The 20,382-nt window shown below is 37.8% G+C and overlaps 1 protein-coding gene across 1 annotated transcript in view; it reads left to right on the top strand.

Annotated features, from left to right (window-relative positions):
* The window catches only part of GABRG1 (gamma-aminobutyric acid type A receptor subunit gamma1), a 135,654-nt gene that overhangs the window by 105,834 nt on the left and 9,438 nt on the right, over window positions 1–20,382 (top strand). The window contains exon 8 of the mRNA XM_004389027.2: window positions 12,346–12,557. Within this exon, the coding sequence (XP_004389084.1) occupies window positions 12,346–12,557 (212 nt within the window). The remainder of the gene's footprint in view (window positions 1–12,345; window positions 12,558–20,382) is intronic.

Raw genomic sequence — 20,382 nt, 5'->3', positions numbered from 1 at the left:
TTATGTCTTAAAGCACATAAAGTTGGGACAGTTTCTGTTTTCAACCATAAGGAGGTTTTCCTGTGTTTTCTAGGATAGCTGATGAATAACTCCATTTAATAAATACAGTAAAATATAAATCATGCAAAAGTGTCAAGGATAAAAGACTGAGGCACCCAGCTCTATATTTGGAAATGCAGTTCACTTGGGAGGCTAAACAGAGGTGCAGACGTAGCTAGTGGACAAAATCCACTCATACTTGAGTTTAGTTTCCTATGATTACCTGAAATTCTTTTCTCTTGCAAAGTGTATAAATTATTTTAGGTTCTTAGTATGCTGCTGTGAGTATGATGCAAATATTGAATTTTATTTTTAAATACTATGCCCATTTTTTTTTCCAAAGAGAATTTGAACAAATTATTTTTGCCATATACCAGAATGTCATAAAAGACATTCTGAGTCCAATTGTGGAATCCCTGTGTTTCCATAAGAATTCATTATTCTGAGATATTGACGTGTCAATTTTTAAAGATAAGCTACAGCCAGATCTAACTGAAAGATTACCTAATTGTTTGTCCTATGTAGTTAGAGAATCAAGAATTTTTAAAAATATTATATATGTATATGTATGTGCACACATACATACATACTTACATGCATACATACATACATAATTCATTGAAGGACAATATCCTACATTCATTTATTCAACATTCCCTTTTAACAAACATTTATCAAATGCCTTCTTTGAAATAGTCAGTGTTTTAGGGACAGCAGTGCTAACAGTAAACAAAGATATAAAGTCTTCATGTCCATGGCACTTACATTTTTGTGGGTACTACATGTAATGTACAAATATAAAAGGAATTTAATAAAATGTCAGTGAGTAACAGTGGCTATGAAGAGAAAGCAAAGTAAATGGTTAAAGAATGGCATGGGATGTGGGTGGATACGATGACTGCTATTTTATATTGTGAAATCAGGAAAGCCTCTCTGAGGAAGTGGCATTTGAACAGAGGCCTGAACGAAGCGTGGGAGCAAGCCACAAGTGGATGCTTGGGATAAAGGTAGTCCAGGCAGGGGGAACTGCAATTGCAAAGGTTCTAAACTTGGATCCTCCTTGCCATGCCATGCTTGAGTTTCAGAAAGAAGACAACTGTGGCTACAGCTGGCTAATTAGTGGTAGAAAATAAGATTGAGAAGTGGTCAGTGCATGTATCATGTAAGTTTTTGTAGGTCATTATATTGCCTTTGGAGCCCTGGTAGTGCAGTGGGTAAGAGTTTGGCTGCTAACCAAAAGGTCACCAAAAGGTTGACAGTTCAAATCCACAAGCCACTCCTTGGAAACTCTATGGGGCAGTTCTACTCTGTGCCATAGGTTTGCTATGAGTCGGAATCAACTCGACGGCAATGGGGTTTTTGGTTTATATATCGTCTTTGGATTTTATTCCAAAAGTGATGGGGAACTATTGTAGGATCTTGAAGACGGGAAACCATGGAGGAAATAGTAGTGAATTCTGTTAATGTCCCAAATGTTTTTCTACTATCATGAACTCTGAAATATTTTCATAGGAAATCCATTGTGTTCTTTTTAAGTTAAACATTGTGATATTTAAAATACAGTTTTGGCTTCAAAATCTTTGAAGTAAAAACTTTCAGGAATAAGGGAAAAATAGACAAATCTGTAATCCTAGTTGGACATTTTTAGCATTCTTCTCTTGTTCATTGATAGTAAAAACTACACAAAAAAGTTAGGGTGTAGAATATCTAAATATAATCATCAAATACTTGACCTGATTAATAAACAGCTAAGTACTCGACTACTAATTGAAAGGTTGGCAGTTCAAACCCACACAAAAGCACTTCGAAAAGCAGGCTTGGAAATCTGATTCTGAAAGGTCACAGCCTTTAAAACTCTATGGAGCTGATCTACTCTGAAAACGTGGGGTTGCCCCAAGTCAGAATTGACTCTATGGCAACTAACAACAACAATAACACTAAACCGCAGAATACACTTTTTTTTGCAGATGCATATGAAACATTAACCAAATCATATGCTAGGACCCAGAACAATTCAAAAGACTAAAATTTTCCAGAGTATGATCTCTGACCAAGCTTGAAGAAACTTAAAAATTAATAAGATAACGTGTAAAATCCTCACAAATTTGGAAATAACAAAAATGATCTTTTACATAACTCATGGGTCAAAGAAAACATCAAAGGGGATGTTAGAAAATTTTTCAAATTGAATTTTAATAAAAACTCAATATTTAAATATTTGTGGGATGAATCTAAAGCAGTGTTTAGAGGAAAAATACTATTTTAAACATGCTTATATTAGAAAGAAGAAAGAATCTAAGCTTCCACTATCAGCAGCTACAAGCAAATAAGTAAATTAAATATCTTTTGTATTTATTTGTATATCTACTGTACCCAAGAAGCCCTGGTGGTGCAAGCAGTTACACGCTTGACTACTAACCAAAAGGTTGGCAGTTCTAACCCACCAGTAGCTCTGCGGGAGAAAAGCCTGGTGATCTGCTTCCATAAAGATTACAGCCAAGAAAACCCTATAGAGTAGTTCTGCTCTTATCATATGGGGTCACTGTGAGTCACAATCGACTCAATGGCACCCAACACACACAACAGACACATACTTTACCTATTGTTTAGATGAAGGCTAAATAAGAGCTAAGAAACTTTCCTACAGACACAGAAATAATAGGTGAAGAAGTTGGGGATTGAACCTACGTTTGCCTCCATTACTCCAAACTCATCACAACTATGTCATCTTTATTCATTTTTTTACCTTAAATAATAATGACAGTAAAATGATGTGTGTATCGGAGGGATTGTTAGGGAACATTTCAGTGGAGACATGAAGAAAAGAGGGAACTATCAATTCCACCATACAGAAGAGACTCTGTTGCTACAGCCCGTTTCCATTTTATCCATTGCAGATGTTGCCAGTCTAAAAGTATTGATCAGACTAAGAAGGTTTGCCAATCTATTCAGAAATTTTGAGAGAGTAAACAAATCCACTCATGGGGCCATATGTGGTGGGGCAAAGAATGATAATTACGACACGGCTTTGTCCCCTCGCCTGAAGTAGGACCCATCATGCACCCTGAGCCATTCTCCCGGCCTTGGAGAGGGAACAAATTAATAAACAGGAAAAAATAATCTTCTAGCTCCCCTAAGCCTGGAACTCAGGGTAGGCACAGCTCCTTTGCCTAGGCACAGACATAAGGGGTCCATGGATATGAATGCCTTTCACCCCTGCATAGACCTGTGTGAGCCCATTTCAACAGTGTAGGCCCTCATTAACACAGTACAACAGGGTATATACCTGAAGCCTAACTTCACTGTATCAGCTATATGGTGGAGTGGCAGGTTTGTGACATTTGATACAGCTCTGCCTATTAAGCAGTGTCCTCCCCTACCACATCAAGGGCCTGAGGACTGATGGCTCCACCTATGCCACCTAGCCACCTGCAACAGGGGACCAAGAATTAGTGCCTCCAAGTCCTTACAGCCAACAGCACTGGGTGCCCATAGTCCAGCTACAAAATCCACCCACGTATGCACTCCAGGGAACAGGGACACGCTTTCCTCCCAGACTCTCAGGGGCAGACTTTAGCCTCCTGCCTTGCTCAGCGTGTGACCCCCTACTGCAGCCAGATACCTATGCCTACTCCAATAACCCCTGCCCATCTAGGGCTGTAGATGAGACCCTGCACTACACACTTGGTGACTGACTATCTGGACACCTAAGCTGAAGTAATACAAGAATAGTAAACAGACTTTTGGGCTCACATGCCTAGTAACAGATCTAACCACATGGTAATAGGATTTTAGAGCTTCAAAGACACTAATAATCAAACTAGCACACACGAGAAGCCTATATGGGCATATCAAAACAAAACAAAATAAGAAGCTAGGACACAGTAAGCAAACATAAAATAAATAAATATAACAACTTATTGATGGCAAGGAGACAACAGTCAATATCAAATCACATAAAGAGGCAGACCATGATGGCTTCAGAAAGCTCCCAAAACAAAAAATCAAGAAATAATCTAAAGGAAGAGACTGGAATTACCAGAGGTAGAATACAAAAAAATTAATATACAGAATTCTTCAAGATATCAAGAAGGAGAGCAGGCAAAACATAGAACAAGCCAAGGAACATACAGACAAAGCAACAGAGGAACTTAAGATTATAGAAGATGACAATGACAAATTTAACAGGCTGCAAGAATCCATAGAGACACAGCAAACAGAAATCCAGAAGATTAACAATAAAATTTCAGAATTAAACAACTCAATAGAAAGTCATAAGAGCAGAATTGAGGCAATGGAAGTCAGAATTAGCGAGAATGAAGATAAAGCACTTGAGACCAACTTATTTGAGGAAAAATCAGAGAAAAGAATTTTAAAAAATGAAGAAACCTGTCAGGGCTTCAATTATGTCCCCCCAAAAATGTGTCTGTCAATTTGGCTGGGCCATGATTACCAGGGTTGTGTGGTTGTCCTCCATTTTGTGATTGTAATTTTACTTTAAAGAGGATTAGAGTGGAATTGTAACACCACCCTTACTCAGGTCACATCCCTGATCAAATGTAAAGGGAGTTTCCCTGGGGTGTGGCCTGCACCACATTTTATCTCTTGTAAGAGATAAAGGGAAAGGGAAACAAGCAGAGAACTGGGGACCTCCTACTACCAAGAAAGAAGCACCGGGAGCAGAGGGTGTCCTTTGGACATGAGGTTCCTGCACAGAGAAGTTTCCAGAACAAGGGAAGATTCATGACACAGACCTTCCTCCAGAGCGGACAGAGAAAGCCTTCCTATGGAGCTGATGCCCTGAATTTGGACTTGAAGCCTTCTCCTGGAGCTGATGCCCTGAATTTGGACTTGTAGCCTACTGGACTGTGAGAGAATAAACTTCTCTTCGTTAAAACCATCCACTAGTGGTATTTCTGTTAAAGCAGCACAAGGTGACTAAGGCAAAACCCTAAGAATTATATGGGACTCTATCGCGAGGAATAATCTACAAGAGATTGGAGTACAAGAACGAGGTGGGGGGAGGGGTTAACAGAAAATACAGAGAGAATTGTTGAAGATTTATTGGCAGAAAACTTCCCTGATATCGTGAAAGATGACAAGATACTATCCAAGATGCTCATAGAACCCCACATAATGTAGATCCCAAAAGAAAGTCACCAAGACAGACTATAATCAAACTTGCCAAAAGCAAAGATAAAGAGAGAATTTTAAGAACGGCTAGGGATAAACAAAATGTCATCTACAAAGGAGAGTCAATAAGACTAAGCTTGGACTACTCAGCAGAAACCATGCAGGCAAGAAGGCAATGGGATGACAAATATAAAGCCTTGAAGGAAAAAAAAAAAATTGCCAGCCAAGAATTATATAGTCAACAAAACTGTCTCTCAAATATAATGGCAAAATTAGGGCATTTCCAGATAAACAGAAGTTCAGGGAATTTGTAAAAACCAAACCAAAATAGGAGACATGCTAAAGGGAGTCCACCAGTTAGAAAATCAGTAACATCAGATAATAACCCAAGACTCGAAAACAGGACAGAGCAACAAGATATAAACCCATACAGGGAATCACAAAGATAATCAAAGCTAAAATGCTGAAAATAGGAAAACAGAGGCATCAATATGTAAAAGATGACAACATTAAAACAAAAAGAGGGACTAAAAAATGTAGTCATAGATCTTTCATATGGAGAGGAAGTCAAGGTGATATAAAGAAATAAAAGATTGGTTTAAACTTAGAAAAATAGGGGTAAATATTAAGGTAACCACAAAGGAAACTAACAATCCTACACATCAAAATAAAAAATAAGAAAAACATAAAGACTCAGCAAATACAAAATCAACAACAATGAAAAAGATGGAAAGAAAATACATAAATAAAAATGACTCAGCACAGAAAATTAAGTGGAAGAAAGAAACTGTCAACAACACCAAAAAAAAGACATAAAAATAACAGCACTAAAGTCATACCTATCAATAATTACGCTTAATGTAAATGGACTAAATGCACCAATAAAGAGACATAGAGTAGCAGAATGGATAAAACAACACTATCCGTATATATGCTGCCTACAAGAGACACACCTTAGACTTAAAGACACAAACAAACTAAAACTCAAAGGATGGGAAAAAATATATCAAGCAAACAACACCCAAGAAAGAGCAGGAGTGGCAATATTAATCTCTGACAAAACAGACTTTAAAATAAAAGCCACCACAAATGATAAGGAAGGACACTATATAATGATTAATTGGGTCAATACACCAGTAGGTCATAACCATAATAAATATTTTTTCACCCAACAACAGGGCTCCAAAATACATAAAACAAACTCTGACAACATTGAAACGAGAGATAAACAGCTCCACAATAATAGTAGGAGACTTCAGCACGCCACTTTTGCTGGAGGACAGAACATCCAGAAAAAAGCTCAATAAAGACAAGGAAGATCTAAATGCCACAGTCAACCAACTTGACCTCATACACATATACTGAACATTCAACCCAACAGCAGACAATTATACTTACTTTTCCAACCCACATGGGCACATGGAACATTCTCCAGAATAGACCACATGTTAAGTCATAAAGCAAGCCTTTACAGAATCCACAGCATCAAAATATTACAAAGAATTTTTTCTGACCATAGAGCCATAAAAGTGGAAATCAATAACAGAAAAAGCAAGGGAAAAAGAAATTAAACACATGGAAACTGAACAACACCTAGGACAAAAATTACTGGGTTAAAGAAGAAATTAAGGATGGAATAAAGTAATCCACAGAATCAAATGAGAATGAAAACACATCCTACCAGAACATTTGGGACACAGAAAAAGCAGTGCTCAGAGGTCAATTCATACCAATAAGTGCAGAATCCAAAAATAAGAAAGGGCCAAAATCAAAACATTAACCCTACAACTCAAACAAATAGAAAGAGAGCAGCAAAAGAAGTCCTTGGGCACCAGAAGAAAGCAAATAATAAAAATTAGAGCAGAATTAAGTCGAATAGAAAATAGAAAAACAACTGGAAGAATTAATAAGACCAAACCTGGTTCTTTGAAAAGATCAACAAAATTGGTAAACTATTGGCCAAATTGACAAAAGAAAAAGAGAAGAAGAAGCAAATAAACCAAATAAGAAATGAGATGGGCGATATCATAACATACCCAACTGAAATTAAAAGAATCATAACATAAAACTATGAGAAAATGTACTCCAACAAATTTGAAAACCTAGAGGAAATGGACGTATTTTTAGAAACACAGTACCTAACTAAACTAACACAAACAGAGTTAGAACAACTAAATAAACCTATAATGAAAGAAGAGATTGAAAAGGTAAATAAAAAACTTCCCCCCAAAAGCCCTGGCCCTGAGGGTTTCACTGGAGAGTTCTACCAAACTTTCAGAGAAGAGTTAACATCACTACTATTAAAGGTATTTCAGAGCATAGAAAAGGGTGGAATACTCCCAATCTCATTCTATGAAGCCAGCATAACCCTGATACCAAAACCAGGTAAAGACATCACAAAAAAAGAAAATTACAGACAAATATCCCTCATGAACATGGAGGCAAAAGTCCTAGTTAATAGAATTCAACAACATATCAAAAAAAATAATTCACCATGACCAAATGGGATTCATACCAGGTATACAGGGATGGTTCAACATTAGAAAAACAATCAATGTAATCCATCACATAAATAAAATGAAAGAACCACATGATCTTATCAATTGGTACAGAAAAGGCATTTGACAAGTACAACACCTATTCATGATAAAAACTCTCAGCAAAATAGGAATCGAAGGGAAACTCCTCAACATCATAAAGGGAATTTATACAGAGCCAACAGCCAACATCATCCTAAATGGAGAGAGTCTGAAAGCATTCCTCTTGAGAACAGGAACCAGACAAGGATGTCCTTTATCACCACGCTTATTCAACATTATGCTGGAGGTCCTAGCCAGAGCAATTAGGCTAAAAAATGAAATAAAGAGCATCCGAATTGGTAAGGAAGAAGTAAATGTGTCTCTATTGGCAGATTTTATGATCTTATTCACAGAAAACCTCAAAGAATCCACAAGAAACTACTGAAACTAATAGAAGATTTCAGCAAAGTATCAGGGTACAAGATAAATATACAAAAATCAGCTGGATTCCTCTACACCAACAAAGAGAGCTTCGAAAAGAAAATCACCAAATCAAAACCATTTACAATAGCCCCCAAGAAGATAAAACACTTAGGAATAAATCTAACCAGAGATGTAAAAGACCTATACAAAGAAAACTACAAGACACTACTGCAAGAAACTACAAGAGACCTACATAAGTGGAAAAACATACCTTGCTCATGGATAGGAAGACTCAACATTGTGAAAATGTTTATTCTACCCAAAGCAATCTACAGATACAATGCAATACCGTTCCAAATTCCAATGGCATTTTTTAATGAACTGGAGAAAAAAAATCACCAATTTCATACGTAAAGGGAAGAGGCCCCAGATAAGTAAAGCATTACTGAAGAAGGACAAAGTGAGAGCCCTCACACTACCTGATTTTAGGACCTATTATACTGACACAGTAGTCAAAACAGCCTGGTACTTGTACAACAACAGATACAAAGACCAACGGAACAGAGTTGAGAATCCAGACGTATACCAAACACTCCATGCAACAGCAGCCAAGTATACTTTTTTTTCCAACGCACATTGAACATTCTCCAGAATAGACCACATATTAGGCCATAAAGCAAGCCTTAACAAAATCCAAAGCATGGAAATATTGGAAAGTATCTTTTCTGACCATAAAGCCGTAAAGAAATCAATAACAGAAAAAGCAAGGGGAAAAAAAAAAAAAATCAAACACATGGAAACTGAACAACACCTTGCTCAAAAACTACTGGGTTATAGAAGAAATTAAAGATGGAATAAAGAAATTCATAGAATCAAATGAGAACGAAAACATGTCTTACCAGAATCTTGGGACACAGCAAAAGCAGTGCTCAGAGGTCAGTTTATAGCAATAAATGCAGACATCCAAAAAGAAGAAAGGGCCATAATCAAAACATTAACTCTACAACTGGAATAAGTAGAGACAGAGCAGAAAAAAAAGAAGCCCTTGGGCACCAGAAGAAAGGAAATAATGAGAATCCAGATGTAAATTCATACACCTTTGAGCAAATGCTATTTGACAAAGGCCCAAAGTCCATTAATTGGGGAAAAGCCAGTCTCTAACAAACGGTGTTGGCAAAACTGGATATCCATGTGCAAAAATATGAAACAAGACCCATACCTCACACCATGCACAAAAACTAACTCAATATGGATCCAAGACCTAAGTATAAAATCTAAAACTATAAAGATCATGGAAAAAAAAATAGGGACAACACTAGGAGGCCAATACATGGCATAAGCAGAATAAAAAACATTACTAACAATGCACAAACACCAGAAGAGAAACTAGATCACTGGGAGCTCCTAAAAATCAAACACTTAATGCTCATCAAAAGACTTCACTAAAAGAGTAAAAAGACAACCGATAGACTGGGAAAAAATTTTTGGCTGTGGCAAATCCCATCAGTGTCTAATCTCTAAAATCTACAAGATACTGCAAAACTTCAAAAACAAAAAGACAAATAATCCAATTAAAAAATGGACAAAAATATGAATAGATACTTCACCAAAGAAGACATTCAGGCAGCTACCAGATACATGAGGAAATGCTCAGGATCGTTAGCCATCAGAGAAATGCAAATCAAAACTACAATGAGATACCATCTCACCCCAACAAGGCTAGCATTAATCCAAAAAAACACAAAATAATAAATATTGGAGAGACTGGAACACTTATACACTGCTGGTGGAAAAGTAAAATGGTACAACCATTTTGGAAATTGATTTGGTGCTTCCTTAAAAAGCTAGAAATAGAAGTACGATACAATCCAGCAATCCCACTCCTTGGAATATATCCTAGAGAAATAAGAGCCATCATAGGAATAGATATATGCACATCCATGTTCATTGCAACTCTGTTCACAATAGCAAAAAGATGCAAACAACCTAAGTGCCCATCAAGGACGAATGGATAAACAAATTATGGTATATCCACGCAATGGAATATTACACAGTGATAAAGAACAATGAAGTATCTGAGAAATATCTCATAGCATGGATGAATCTGGAAAGCATTATGTTGAGTGAAATTAGTCAGTCACTAAAGGACAAATATTGTATGAGACCACTATTACAATAGCTCAAGAAATGGTTTAAACACAGAAGAAAACATTCTTTGATGGTTACGAGGGTGGGGAGGGAGGAAGATGGGTATTCAGTAACTCGATAGTAGATAAGAATTATCTTAGGTGAAGGTTAGGGCAACACCCAATACAGGAGAAGTTAGCACAACTGGACTAAACCAAAAGCTAAGAAGTTTCCTGAATACAACCAAACACTCTGAACGACAGAGTAGCAGGGGTGGGGGTCTGGGGACAATAGTTTCAGGGGACATCTAGGTCAATTGACATAACAATGTTTATTAAGAAAATATTCTGCAGCCCACCTTGTTGAGTGGTGCCTGGGGTCTTAAAAGCTAGTGAGCGGCCATCTAAGATACATCAATTGGTCCCAACCCACCTGGAGGAAAGGAGAATGAAGAAAGAATACCAAAGACACAAGAAAAACATCAGAGACAGAAAGGGCCACATAAACCAGAGACTCCATCAGCCTGATACCAGAAGAACCAGATGGTGCCTGGCTACCACCAATCACCTCTCTGACAGGGACCACAACAGAGAGTCCCTGATGGAATATTAGAAAAGTGGGGTGCAGAACTCAAATTCTAGTAAAAAGACCAGATGAATGGTCTGACTGACAATGGCGGGACACCGGAAGACATGGCCCCTGGACTCTCTGTTAACCCAGAACTGAAACCATTCCTGAAGCCAGCTCTTCAGACGAAGATTAGAGTGGACTATGGGACATAAAATGATACTCGTGAAGAGAGTGCTTCTTAGCTCAAGTAGAAACATGAGACTAAATGGGCAGCTCCTGTCTGGAGGCAAGATGAGAAGGCAAGAAGGGACTGGAGGTGGTTGAATGGCCATGGGAAAACAAGGCTGGAAAGGAGGAGGGTGCTATCACATTATAGGGAGAGCAGCTAGTTTCACATAGCAATGTGTGTATAAATTTTTGTATGAGAAATTGGCTGGAACTATAAACTTTTGCTTAAAGCACAATTAAAAAAAATTATGGCTGTTTAGGTGAGAAGAGTTATAGAAGTTATAGAAGACCTAAGATTAACAGATTACAAGAAACACCCTTGTCTTAGGCTGTGTTCTGTAGAGAAACAAAGCTAGTGAAGTGTGTATATACATACGTTTGTATATATGTATACATATAGAGAGAGAGAGACAGAGAGATTTAGCTCAAGGAAATGGCTCATGCGATTGCGGAGGCTGGCAAGTCACAAAGTTCATGGGTCAGGCATCTGCTAGAGGCTTGTCCTGACTCATATTGTTGTAGGGGCTGATGAACCCAGAACTGGCAGGTCAGAAGGCTGCTGGCTTACAGGGCTGCAGAAGCCAGCGAATCCCAAAGTTGACAGGTCAGGGGACGGGCTGCTGGCTCAGGTCCCAAGAATTGGATGTCAGATGATGATGAGCCAGAAACAGGATCCAGAGCAAGCAAGTGAACTTTGCCAGAATGCCCATATGTTGGGCGCAGGCCACACCCTCGGGGAAACTCCCCTTACAACTGATTGTCTGATCACATCATGAAGGTGATTACATTATATCACAAAATGAAGGATAATTACATAATACTGAGAATCATGGCCTAGCCAAGTTGACATATAACATTAACTATCACAAATCACAATCCTCAACCAGATGGACTGACACAATGACTGCAACAATGGGCTCAGACATAGCAATGATTGAGAGTATGGCGCAGAACTGGGCAATGTTTCATTCTGCTGTATGTGGAGTTGCTGGAGTCAGAACTGACTTGACGGTACCTAATAACTACAACTACTACTACTAAGGAGGAAAGGAAGAATGGTTATTGGGAGACAATTTATAATCCACAGTGTTTGAAATGATTAAAATTCACAAAGAGACACAAAGAGGACATGGAATATAATGTAGCTATAGTTACTAGTAATTCTTTCTGCAAATCATATCCTTTTGTTTCCATTGTTTGTTTCCCTGCAACATTGCCAAATCAGATGCAAGAATAAAAGTGGTCTCTTAAATTGCCAGGTTTTTTTTCATCTTTTTTTTTTTCCTCTCTCCCTCTCTCCCCACAGGTATTACTACAGTTCTGACTATGACAACCTTGAGTACAATAGCCAGGAAGTCTTTACCTAAGGTTTCTTATGTGACAGCGATGGATCTCTTTGTTTCCGTTTGTTTCATTTTTGTTTTTGCAGCCTTGATGGAATATGGAACCTTGCATTATTTTACGAGTAACAAAAAAGGAAAGACTACAAGAGACAGGAAGCTCAAAAACAAGGCCTCAGTATGTAAACAATTTCTATTTCATAAGTTCCAAGTTACCTAGAGTTACTGGTTTGAATATGCATGTTATAATTGCTTAGAATAATAAAAAACCAAAAAAAAAAAAAAAATCTGCTATTTTCGAGTCGATTCCAACTCATAGCGACCTTATAGGACAGAGTAGAACTGCTCAATAGGGTTTCCAAGGAGTGGCTGGTGGATTCAAACTGCTGGCCTTTTGGTTAGAAGCCAAGCTTTTTACCATTGTGCCACCAGGGCTCAAGAATGATGACAATAATGATAATAATATTAGAATAATATGGATGCTTGAAATACCAAGACAACAAATAAATAAATTGAGGTCACAGAGGAGTACTTCACATTGACCACCAAGGAAAATGCATTTATATTAACGCTTAGAAAATACTATTGGATGATCCTAGAAAAAGAGTGGTTTCTTAAACCATGAAATTTTCCACAAGTGATAGATTCTTTGTACCTAAAATACTAACTGAAATCTCACTGTGATTCCATTTTTCTGTTATTATTTGGGCTCCTGACAATGAAATTAACTTTTGAGAGATAAAAATCTCACTTTATTATTAATATCCAGCTACTTCTGAAAGTTGCAGTTCTTTCTGATCTTTGTGTATTTTCACTCCCTTACTCCGCTTCCCAATTACATACCAGCCTGAAATTATATAGCATCAAGTTAATATATTAGAATTGATAGTATTAATTCTAATCTACTTAAGCATTGGATGATTGTATTTTATTTTTATAATGGTAATGATAATAATCTTAATATCAAACACTGAATGAGTGCACCCAGCATTTGAATTATGGTGTTGGCAAAGAATATTGAATATACCATTAACTTCCAGAAGAAAGAACAAATCTGTCTTGGAAGAAGTGCAGCCAGAATGCTCCTTAGAAGCAACGATGACGAGACTTCATCTCACATACTTTGTACATGTTATCAGGAGGGACCAGTCCCTGGAGAAGGACATCATGTTTGGTAAAGTAGAGGGTCAGGGAAAAAGAAGGAGACCCTCAATGAAATGAATTGACATAGTGGCTGCAACAATGGGCTCAAGCATAACAATGATTGTGAGGATGGCACAGGACTGGGTGGTGTTTCATTCTGTTGTACATAGGGTCGCTATGAATCAGAACCAACTGGACGGCACCTAACAACAACAACATACACATATATGTGTACATACATACATATGTAACTACATATATATTTTTTGGCTGTTGTTGCAAAATTGTATATGTCCTAGCATTTATTAAAAATACCCTTTTTTTCTTGTATACTTGCATACTTGTGAGCACTTCAGTCACATTTTGTGTTACATTTCCCATTACCAAAAATAGTAAGTGTTTACTGTCTAGAGAATGATTCCTCTTCCCACCCACTCCCATCCCTGCTTACCACCAATGAATGTTGCATTCTGTATGTATACATAGTCTTGTCTTTTTATAAAAATGAGATCATACAATATTTGTTCTTTTTTCATTAAATTAGGAGCCCTGGTGGCACAGAGGTTAAGCACTCAACTGTGAATTGAAAGGTTGGTGGTTTGAATCCACCAGCCACTCCTTCAGTAGAAAGATGTGGCAGTCTGCTTCTGTAAAGATTTACAGTCTCGGAAACCCTATGGGGCAGTTCTATTCTGCCCTGTAGGGTTCCTATGAATAGGAATTGACTCGATGGCAAGAAGTTTTGGTTTGGTGATTGACTTATTTCACTTAGTATAACGTACTCCAGATTCATCCACATTAATGTTTCCAGGACTCATCATTATTCTTTATGGCTGAGTAGTATTCTATTGTTGCTATAGGGTCACTACGAGTTGAAATTGACTCGATGGCAATGGGTTAGTATTCCATTATATTTATGTACCACATTTTGTTTATTCATTCATCTACTGATGGGCACTTAGGTTGTTTCCATCTTTTTGCTATTGTGAATAGTGCTACAATGAACATAGATGTGCATATGTCTGTTCTTGTCACTTCTATTAGGCATCTAGTTTGTATACCTAGGAGTGGGATTGCAGCATCATAAGGTAGTTATACTTCTAGTTTTTTGAGGAAGCAGCACACTGTTTTCCATAGTGGTTGTACCATTTTACAGTCTCATCAGCAGTGGATAAGTGTTCCAATCCCCTCATAACCTTGTCAACATTTGTTGTCTTCTGTTTTTTTGATTAGTACCATTTTAGCAGGCGTGAGATGATACTCATAGTAATTTTGATTTGCGTCTCTCTAATGGCTAATGGAGCCATGGTGGCACAGTGGTTAAGAGTTCAACTGCTAACCAAAAGGTCCACAGTTCAAATCCACCAGCTGCTCCTTGGAAACCCTATGGGACAGTTCTACTCTGTCCTATAGGGTTACTATGAGTTGAAATCAACTCGATGACAATGGGTTTGGTTTTTTTGTTTTGTTTTGTTTTGTTTTACTGGCTAATGCTCGTCTGCCAGTTTGTTGTATTGTGGTGGCTTGCATGTTGCTGTAATGGTGGAAGCTATGCCACCAGTATTTCAAATACCAGCAGGTTCACCCATGGTAGACAGGTTTCACCAGAGCTTCCAGACTAAGACAGATTAGGAAGAAAGACCTGGTGATCTACTTCTTAAAAAAATAGCCAGTAAAAACCTTATGAATAGCAGTGGAACAACAATGGACTCAAACTTAGCAATGATTATGAGGACCAGGCAGTCTCCTTCTATTCAACATAGGGTCCCTGTGTGTTGGAACCAACCTGACAGTACCTAACAGCAAAATCTAATGACCATGAACATCTTTTCATGTGTTTGTTGGACACAGAATGTCCTCTTTGATGAAGTGTCTGTTCATCTCCTTTGCCCGTTGTAAAACTGGATTGTCTTTTTTTTGTTGAGTTGTTGAAGTTTTCTATGTATTTTAGAGATTAGATGCTTATCAGATATGTCTTTCCTGAAGATTTTTTCCCAGCCTATAGATTGTATTTTTATTGTTTTGATAAAGTCTTTTGATGAGCATAAGTATTTAATTTTTATGAGGTCACTATTTTGTTGTCTGTGTTGTCCTCTGCTGCTCTTGCATTTGTAGTTGTGTTTGATAATCTATTATTGGGAAAAAAAAAAAAAAAAAACCTGTCCCATGGTTTTGCCCCTATGTTTTCTTCCAAGAAATGTATGGTTTTAGCTTTAACATTTAGGTCCTTAATCCATTTGAGGTATCAAATGCTATATGGTGTGTTTCATTTTTCTGCTTGTGGTTATCCAATTTTGCCAGCACCATTTATTGAAGAGACTGCCCATTTTCTTTTATAGGCTCAAAACTCTGAGTAGTTTAAAAACTAGCATTTCCCCATTTTTCTCTAAATTGTTTATGGCAATAGTCAGGCCAGGACCAAAGACCTTGGCTAGAGTCACAGAAAGTTCAACATGTCTGCTGTTAAGCACAACTAAAATTCTCTTCTTGATGTCTCTTTGACTGTTTAACTGAGAATCCTAGAATCACCTGATTTATTTTCTTCAGGGACAGATGATATTTGAACACAGTTGATTTTCAGCTTCAATGAAACTTCTAAGAAAAACACAAGTAAAGCTGTTTTCTACTTTACTCTCCACATGGAATATAGAGCCTCTTCCTCCCTCCCTCCCCTCCCCTTCTCCTAGCCTTCTCTCCTTCCCCTTTTCTCCCCTCCCTCCCTTCTTTTTTCTTTCTCTCTCTCCCTTTCCTTCCTTCTTTCCTTCCTTCTCTCTCTCTCCCCTTCTTTCCTTCCTTCCCTCCTTTTTCCTTTCTTTCCTTCTTTCTCCCTTCACTTCCTTCCTTCTTTCTTACCTTCTCTTTCTCCCTCCCTTTCTTTCCTTCTCACCTTCCTTCTTTTTTTCTTTTCATCCTTCTCTAATTCTCTCTCTTTCTTTCTTTCTTTGTGAATATCAATGACTTTTTGATTAGGTCTATATTCCCACCCGTCATATATTGTTGTGTTTTTATTTCCTCTCATTATAAATATGGTTCAGGTGTGTCTATCAATATTTGTTTTAAAATAAGTGAACCAGTCATTGCCAACTAAAGTGTAGTTTGCAATGAAATTTGAATGCTCAACCCAGGAATCTCATAAAATGATGCTATTTCCAAATCAGGGAATTTGCTATGCCCATTTGAGTGTAGTATTTACTTATTTGCAAGCTATCAATTTGGTTAAAATATAAAATGATAGAAACTTATTTCATCAATCACAGGTAAGACACTTTGGAGACAAAGAAAATAGAATGTGTTCTCTGCTTTCAGGGATCTTTAAGTCTAATTGTGGAGAAAGACTTTGTTGTTGTTATCGTTAGGTGCCGTTGATTCATTTCTGACTCATAGCGACCCTATGCACAACAGAATGAAACACTACCCAGTCCTGTGCCATCCTCACAATTGTTGTTATGCTTGAGCCTGTTGTTGCAGCCACTGTGTCAATCCATCTTGTTGAGGCTTTCCCTCTTTATCCCTGACCCTCTACTTTACCAAGCATGATCTTCTTCTCCAGGGATTGATCCCTCCTATAACATGTCCAAAGTATGTGAGATGAAGTCTTGCTGTGCACACTTCTAAGGAGCATCTGACTGCCCTTCTTCCAAGACAGATTTGTTCATTCTTCTGGCAGTCCATGGTATATTCAATATTCTTCACCAACACCAGAATTCAAAGGCATCAATTCTTCTTTGATCTTCTGTATTCATTGTCCAGCTTTCACATGCACATGAGGCTATTGAAAACACCATGGCTTGAGTCAGGTGCACCTTAGAACTTAAATTGACATCTTTACTTTTTAATGCTTTAAAGAGGTCTTTTGCAGTAGATTTGTCCAATGCACTGCATCGCTTGATTTCTTGACTTCCACGGGCATTGACTGTAGATCCAAGTAAAGTGAAATCCTTTACAACTTCAGCATTTTCTCTGTTTATCATGATGACATTATAAACTTTAAATAAACTATGAAAAATTTTTATTTTATGAAACATGAAATATGTATTTTTAAAGGAGACGTTCTTCTTGAAATAGAAACAAGTACCTCAAGGTCTGACCCTTGTGGCCTATGCCTTGCATCTGAGGCAGTGTTGAGACAACAGTTGATGTGGTCTGTGAAACACAGATTAATAGGCATATAGTGTTGAGAAGAAGATATCAATAAGGACGACGATGGAGTAGAGACACTTCTGTTCATTTCAAGTGTAAATAATTCATTCAAATAGCATGCAGACTAGCTCTTCCAAAGGAATTTTGGCAGAGAATTTGTGACGTATCTGAAGATTTGAAGATCTCAGGAGAACAAATTAGAACATTTACGTAAGAGGAAATCGTCTGAGCTGAGTTGAGGTTTACATATGAGATTTGAGCTCTGGGGTGCAAGAGTGTAGCCATTAGCCACATGTGGCTATGTTAATCTTAATTAGTTAAAATTAAACAAAATTTAAACTTCAGTATCTTAGTAGTACTATTCACATTTCAAGTGCTTAATAATCACATATGACTATTGCCTACCATTTTGGTAGCACAGATGTAGAACTTTTCCATAATCACAGAAAGTGCTACTGGCCAGCACTAATCTAGAGGATGGGAATCATAGGAAGAAAGTAATCTAGGTCAAGGATACAAAGGTGGTTGATGGTCAGGCTGGACAAACTCTCCAGTGTCATGTGAAGAAATTTGTATTTTGTCTGTCAGCACTAGTAAGACATGAAAGTTTTCCAGAAGAATGACATATTTGGAAATCTTTTTTTTTTTTTTTTAATTATTGTACTTTAGATGAAGGTTTACAGAACAAACTAGCTTCTCATTAAACAGTTAGTACACATATTGTTTTGTGATATTGGTTACCAACCCCATGACATGTCAACACTTTGCCTTCTCGACCTTGGGTTCCCTGTTACCATTTCCTGTCCCGTCCTGCTTTCTAGTCCTTGCCCCTGGGCTGATGTGTCCCTTTAGTCTCACTTTGTTTTATGGGCCTACCTAATCTTTGGCTGAAGGGTGAACCTCAGGAGTGACTTCATTACTGAGCTAAAAGTTTGTCCAGGGGACATACTCTCGGGGTTTCTCCAGTCTCTGTCAGGCCAGTAAGTCTGGTCTTTTTTTGAGAGTTAGAATTTTGTTCTACATTTTTCTCCAGCTCTGTCTGGGACCCACTATTGTGGGCACCCTCTAGTTGTGCTGGACTCAGTCTGGTGGAGGCTGTGGTAGTTGTGGTCCATTAGACCTTTGGACTGATCTTTCCCTTGTGTCTTTGGTTTTCTTCATTCTCCCTTGCTCCCGACAGGGTAAGACTAGTGGAGTATCTTAGATGGCCACTCACAAGATTTTAAGACCCCAGATGCTATTCACCAAAGTAGAATGTAGAATATTTTCTTTGTAAACTATGTTATGCCAATTGAGCTAGATATTCCCTAATACCATGGACCCCACAGCCCTCAGCCCAGTAATTTGGTCCCTCGGGAAGTTTGGATATGTCTACGGAACTTCCATGACCTTGCCCTTGTCAAGTTATGCTGGCCTCCCAAGTATTGTGTACTATCTTACCCTTCACCAAAGTTACCACTTATCTATTGTCTATTTAGTGATTTTCCATCCCCACCCCTCCCCTCCCTCGTAACCATGAAAAGTTGTTTCTTTTTGTGTATAAACTTCTTCATGAGTTTTTATAGTAATGATCTCATACAATATTTGTCCTTTTGTGATTGACTTATTTCACTCAGCATCATGTCCTCTAGATTCATCCTTGTCGTGAGATGCTTCGCAGATTCATCACTGTTCTTTACCGTTGCATAGTACTCCATTGTGTGTATGTACCATAGTTTGTTTATTCATTCATCTGTTGATGAGCATCTAGGTTGTTTTCATCTTTTTGCTTTTGTGAACAATGCTGCAATGAACATGGGTGTGCATAAGTCTATTCATGTGATGGCTCTTATTTCTCTAGGATATATTCCTAGGAGTGGGATTGCTCTATCATATGATATTTCTATTTCTAGCTTTCTATGGAAGCACCATATCATTTTCCAGAATGGTTGTACCATTTTGTATTCCCACCAGCAGTGCATAAGTGTTCCAGTCTCCCTGCAGCTTCTCCAACATTCGTTATCTTCTGTTAGTTTTGATTCGTGCCAGTTAATGCTGGAGGTGAGATGGTATCTCATTGCGGTTTCAATTTGCATTTCTCTAATGGTTAGTGATCCCAAGCATTTCCTCAAGTGTCTGTTAGCTGTTTGAATGTCTTCTTTGTTGAAGCATCTGTTCATTTCCTTTGCCCATTTTTTAATTGGATTATTTGTCTTTTTGTTGTAGAGGTGGTAGATTTTCCTATGGATTTTAGAGATTAGACCTTCGCCTAATTTTGGATTTGTCAATGCTAAATTTTTTTTTCCCCAGTCTGTGAGTTCTCTTTTTATTCTTTTGGTGAAGTCTTTTGATGAGCTTAAGTGTTTAATTTTTTGAAGATCCCAGTTATTTAGCTTATCTTCTGGCATTTGTGTGTTGTTAGCTATGATTTGTATCCTGTTAATGTTGTGTATTAGGGCCTCTAATAGCGTTGATCCTATTTTTTCTTCTATGATCTTTATAGCTTTTAGTTTTATATTTAGATCTTTGATCCATTTGGAATTAGTTTCTGTGTACGGTGTGAGGTTTGGGTCCTGTTTCATTTTTTTGCAGACGGACATCCAGTTTTGCCAGTACTATTTGTTAAAAAGACTGTCTGTTCCAAGACAAGGATGCCCTTTATCACCACTCCTATTTAACATTGTGCTGGAAGTTCTAGCTAGAGCAATAAGGCAAGAGAAAGAAATAAAGGGCATCCAAAT

The sequence above is a fragment of the Trichechus manatus genome, unplaced genomic scaffold, assembly GCF_000243295.1.
Source record: "Trichechus manatus latirostris isolate Lorelei unplaced genomic scaffold, TriManLat1.0 scaffold00231, whole genome shotgun sequence".
In the NCBI taxonomy this organism is placed as follows: Eukaryota; Metazoa; Chordata; class Mammalia; order Sirenia; family Trichechidae; genus Trichechus; species Trichechus manatus.
Note: the sequence above shows the minus strand (reverse complement) of the source record. Positions and strands in the feature narration are given on the sequence as shown.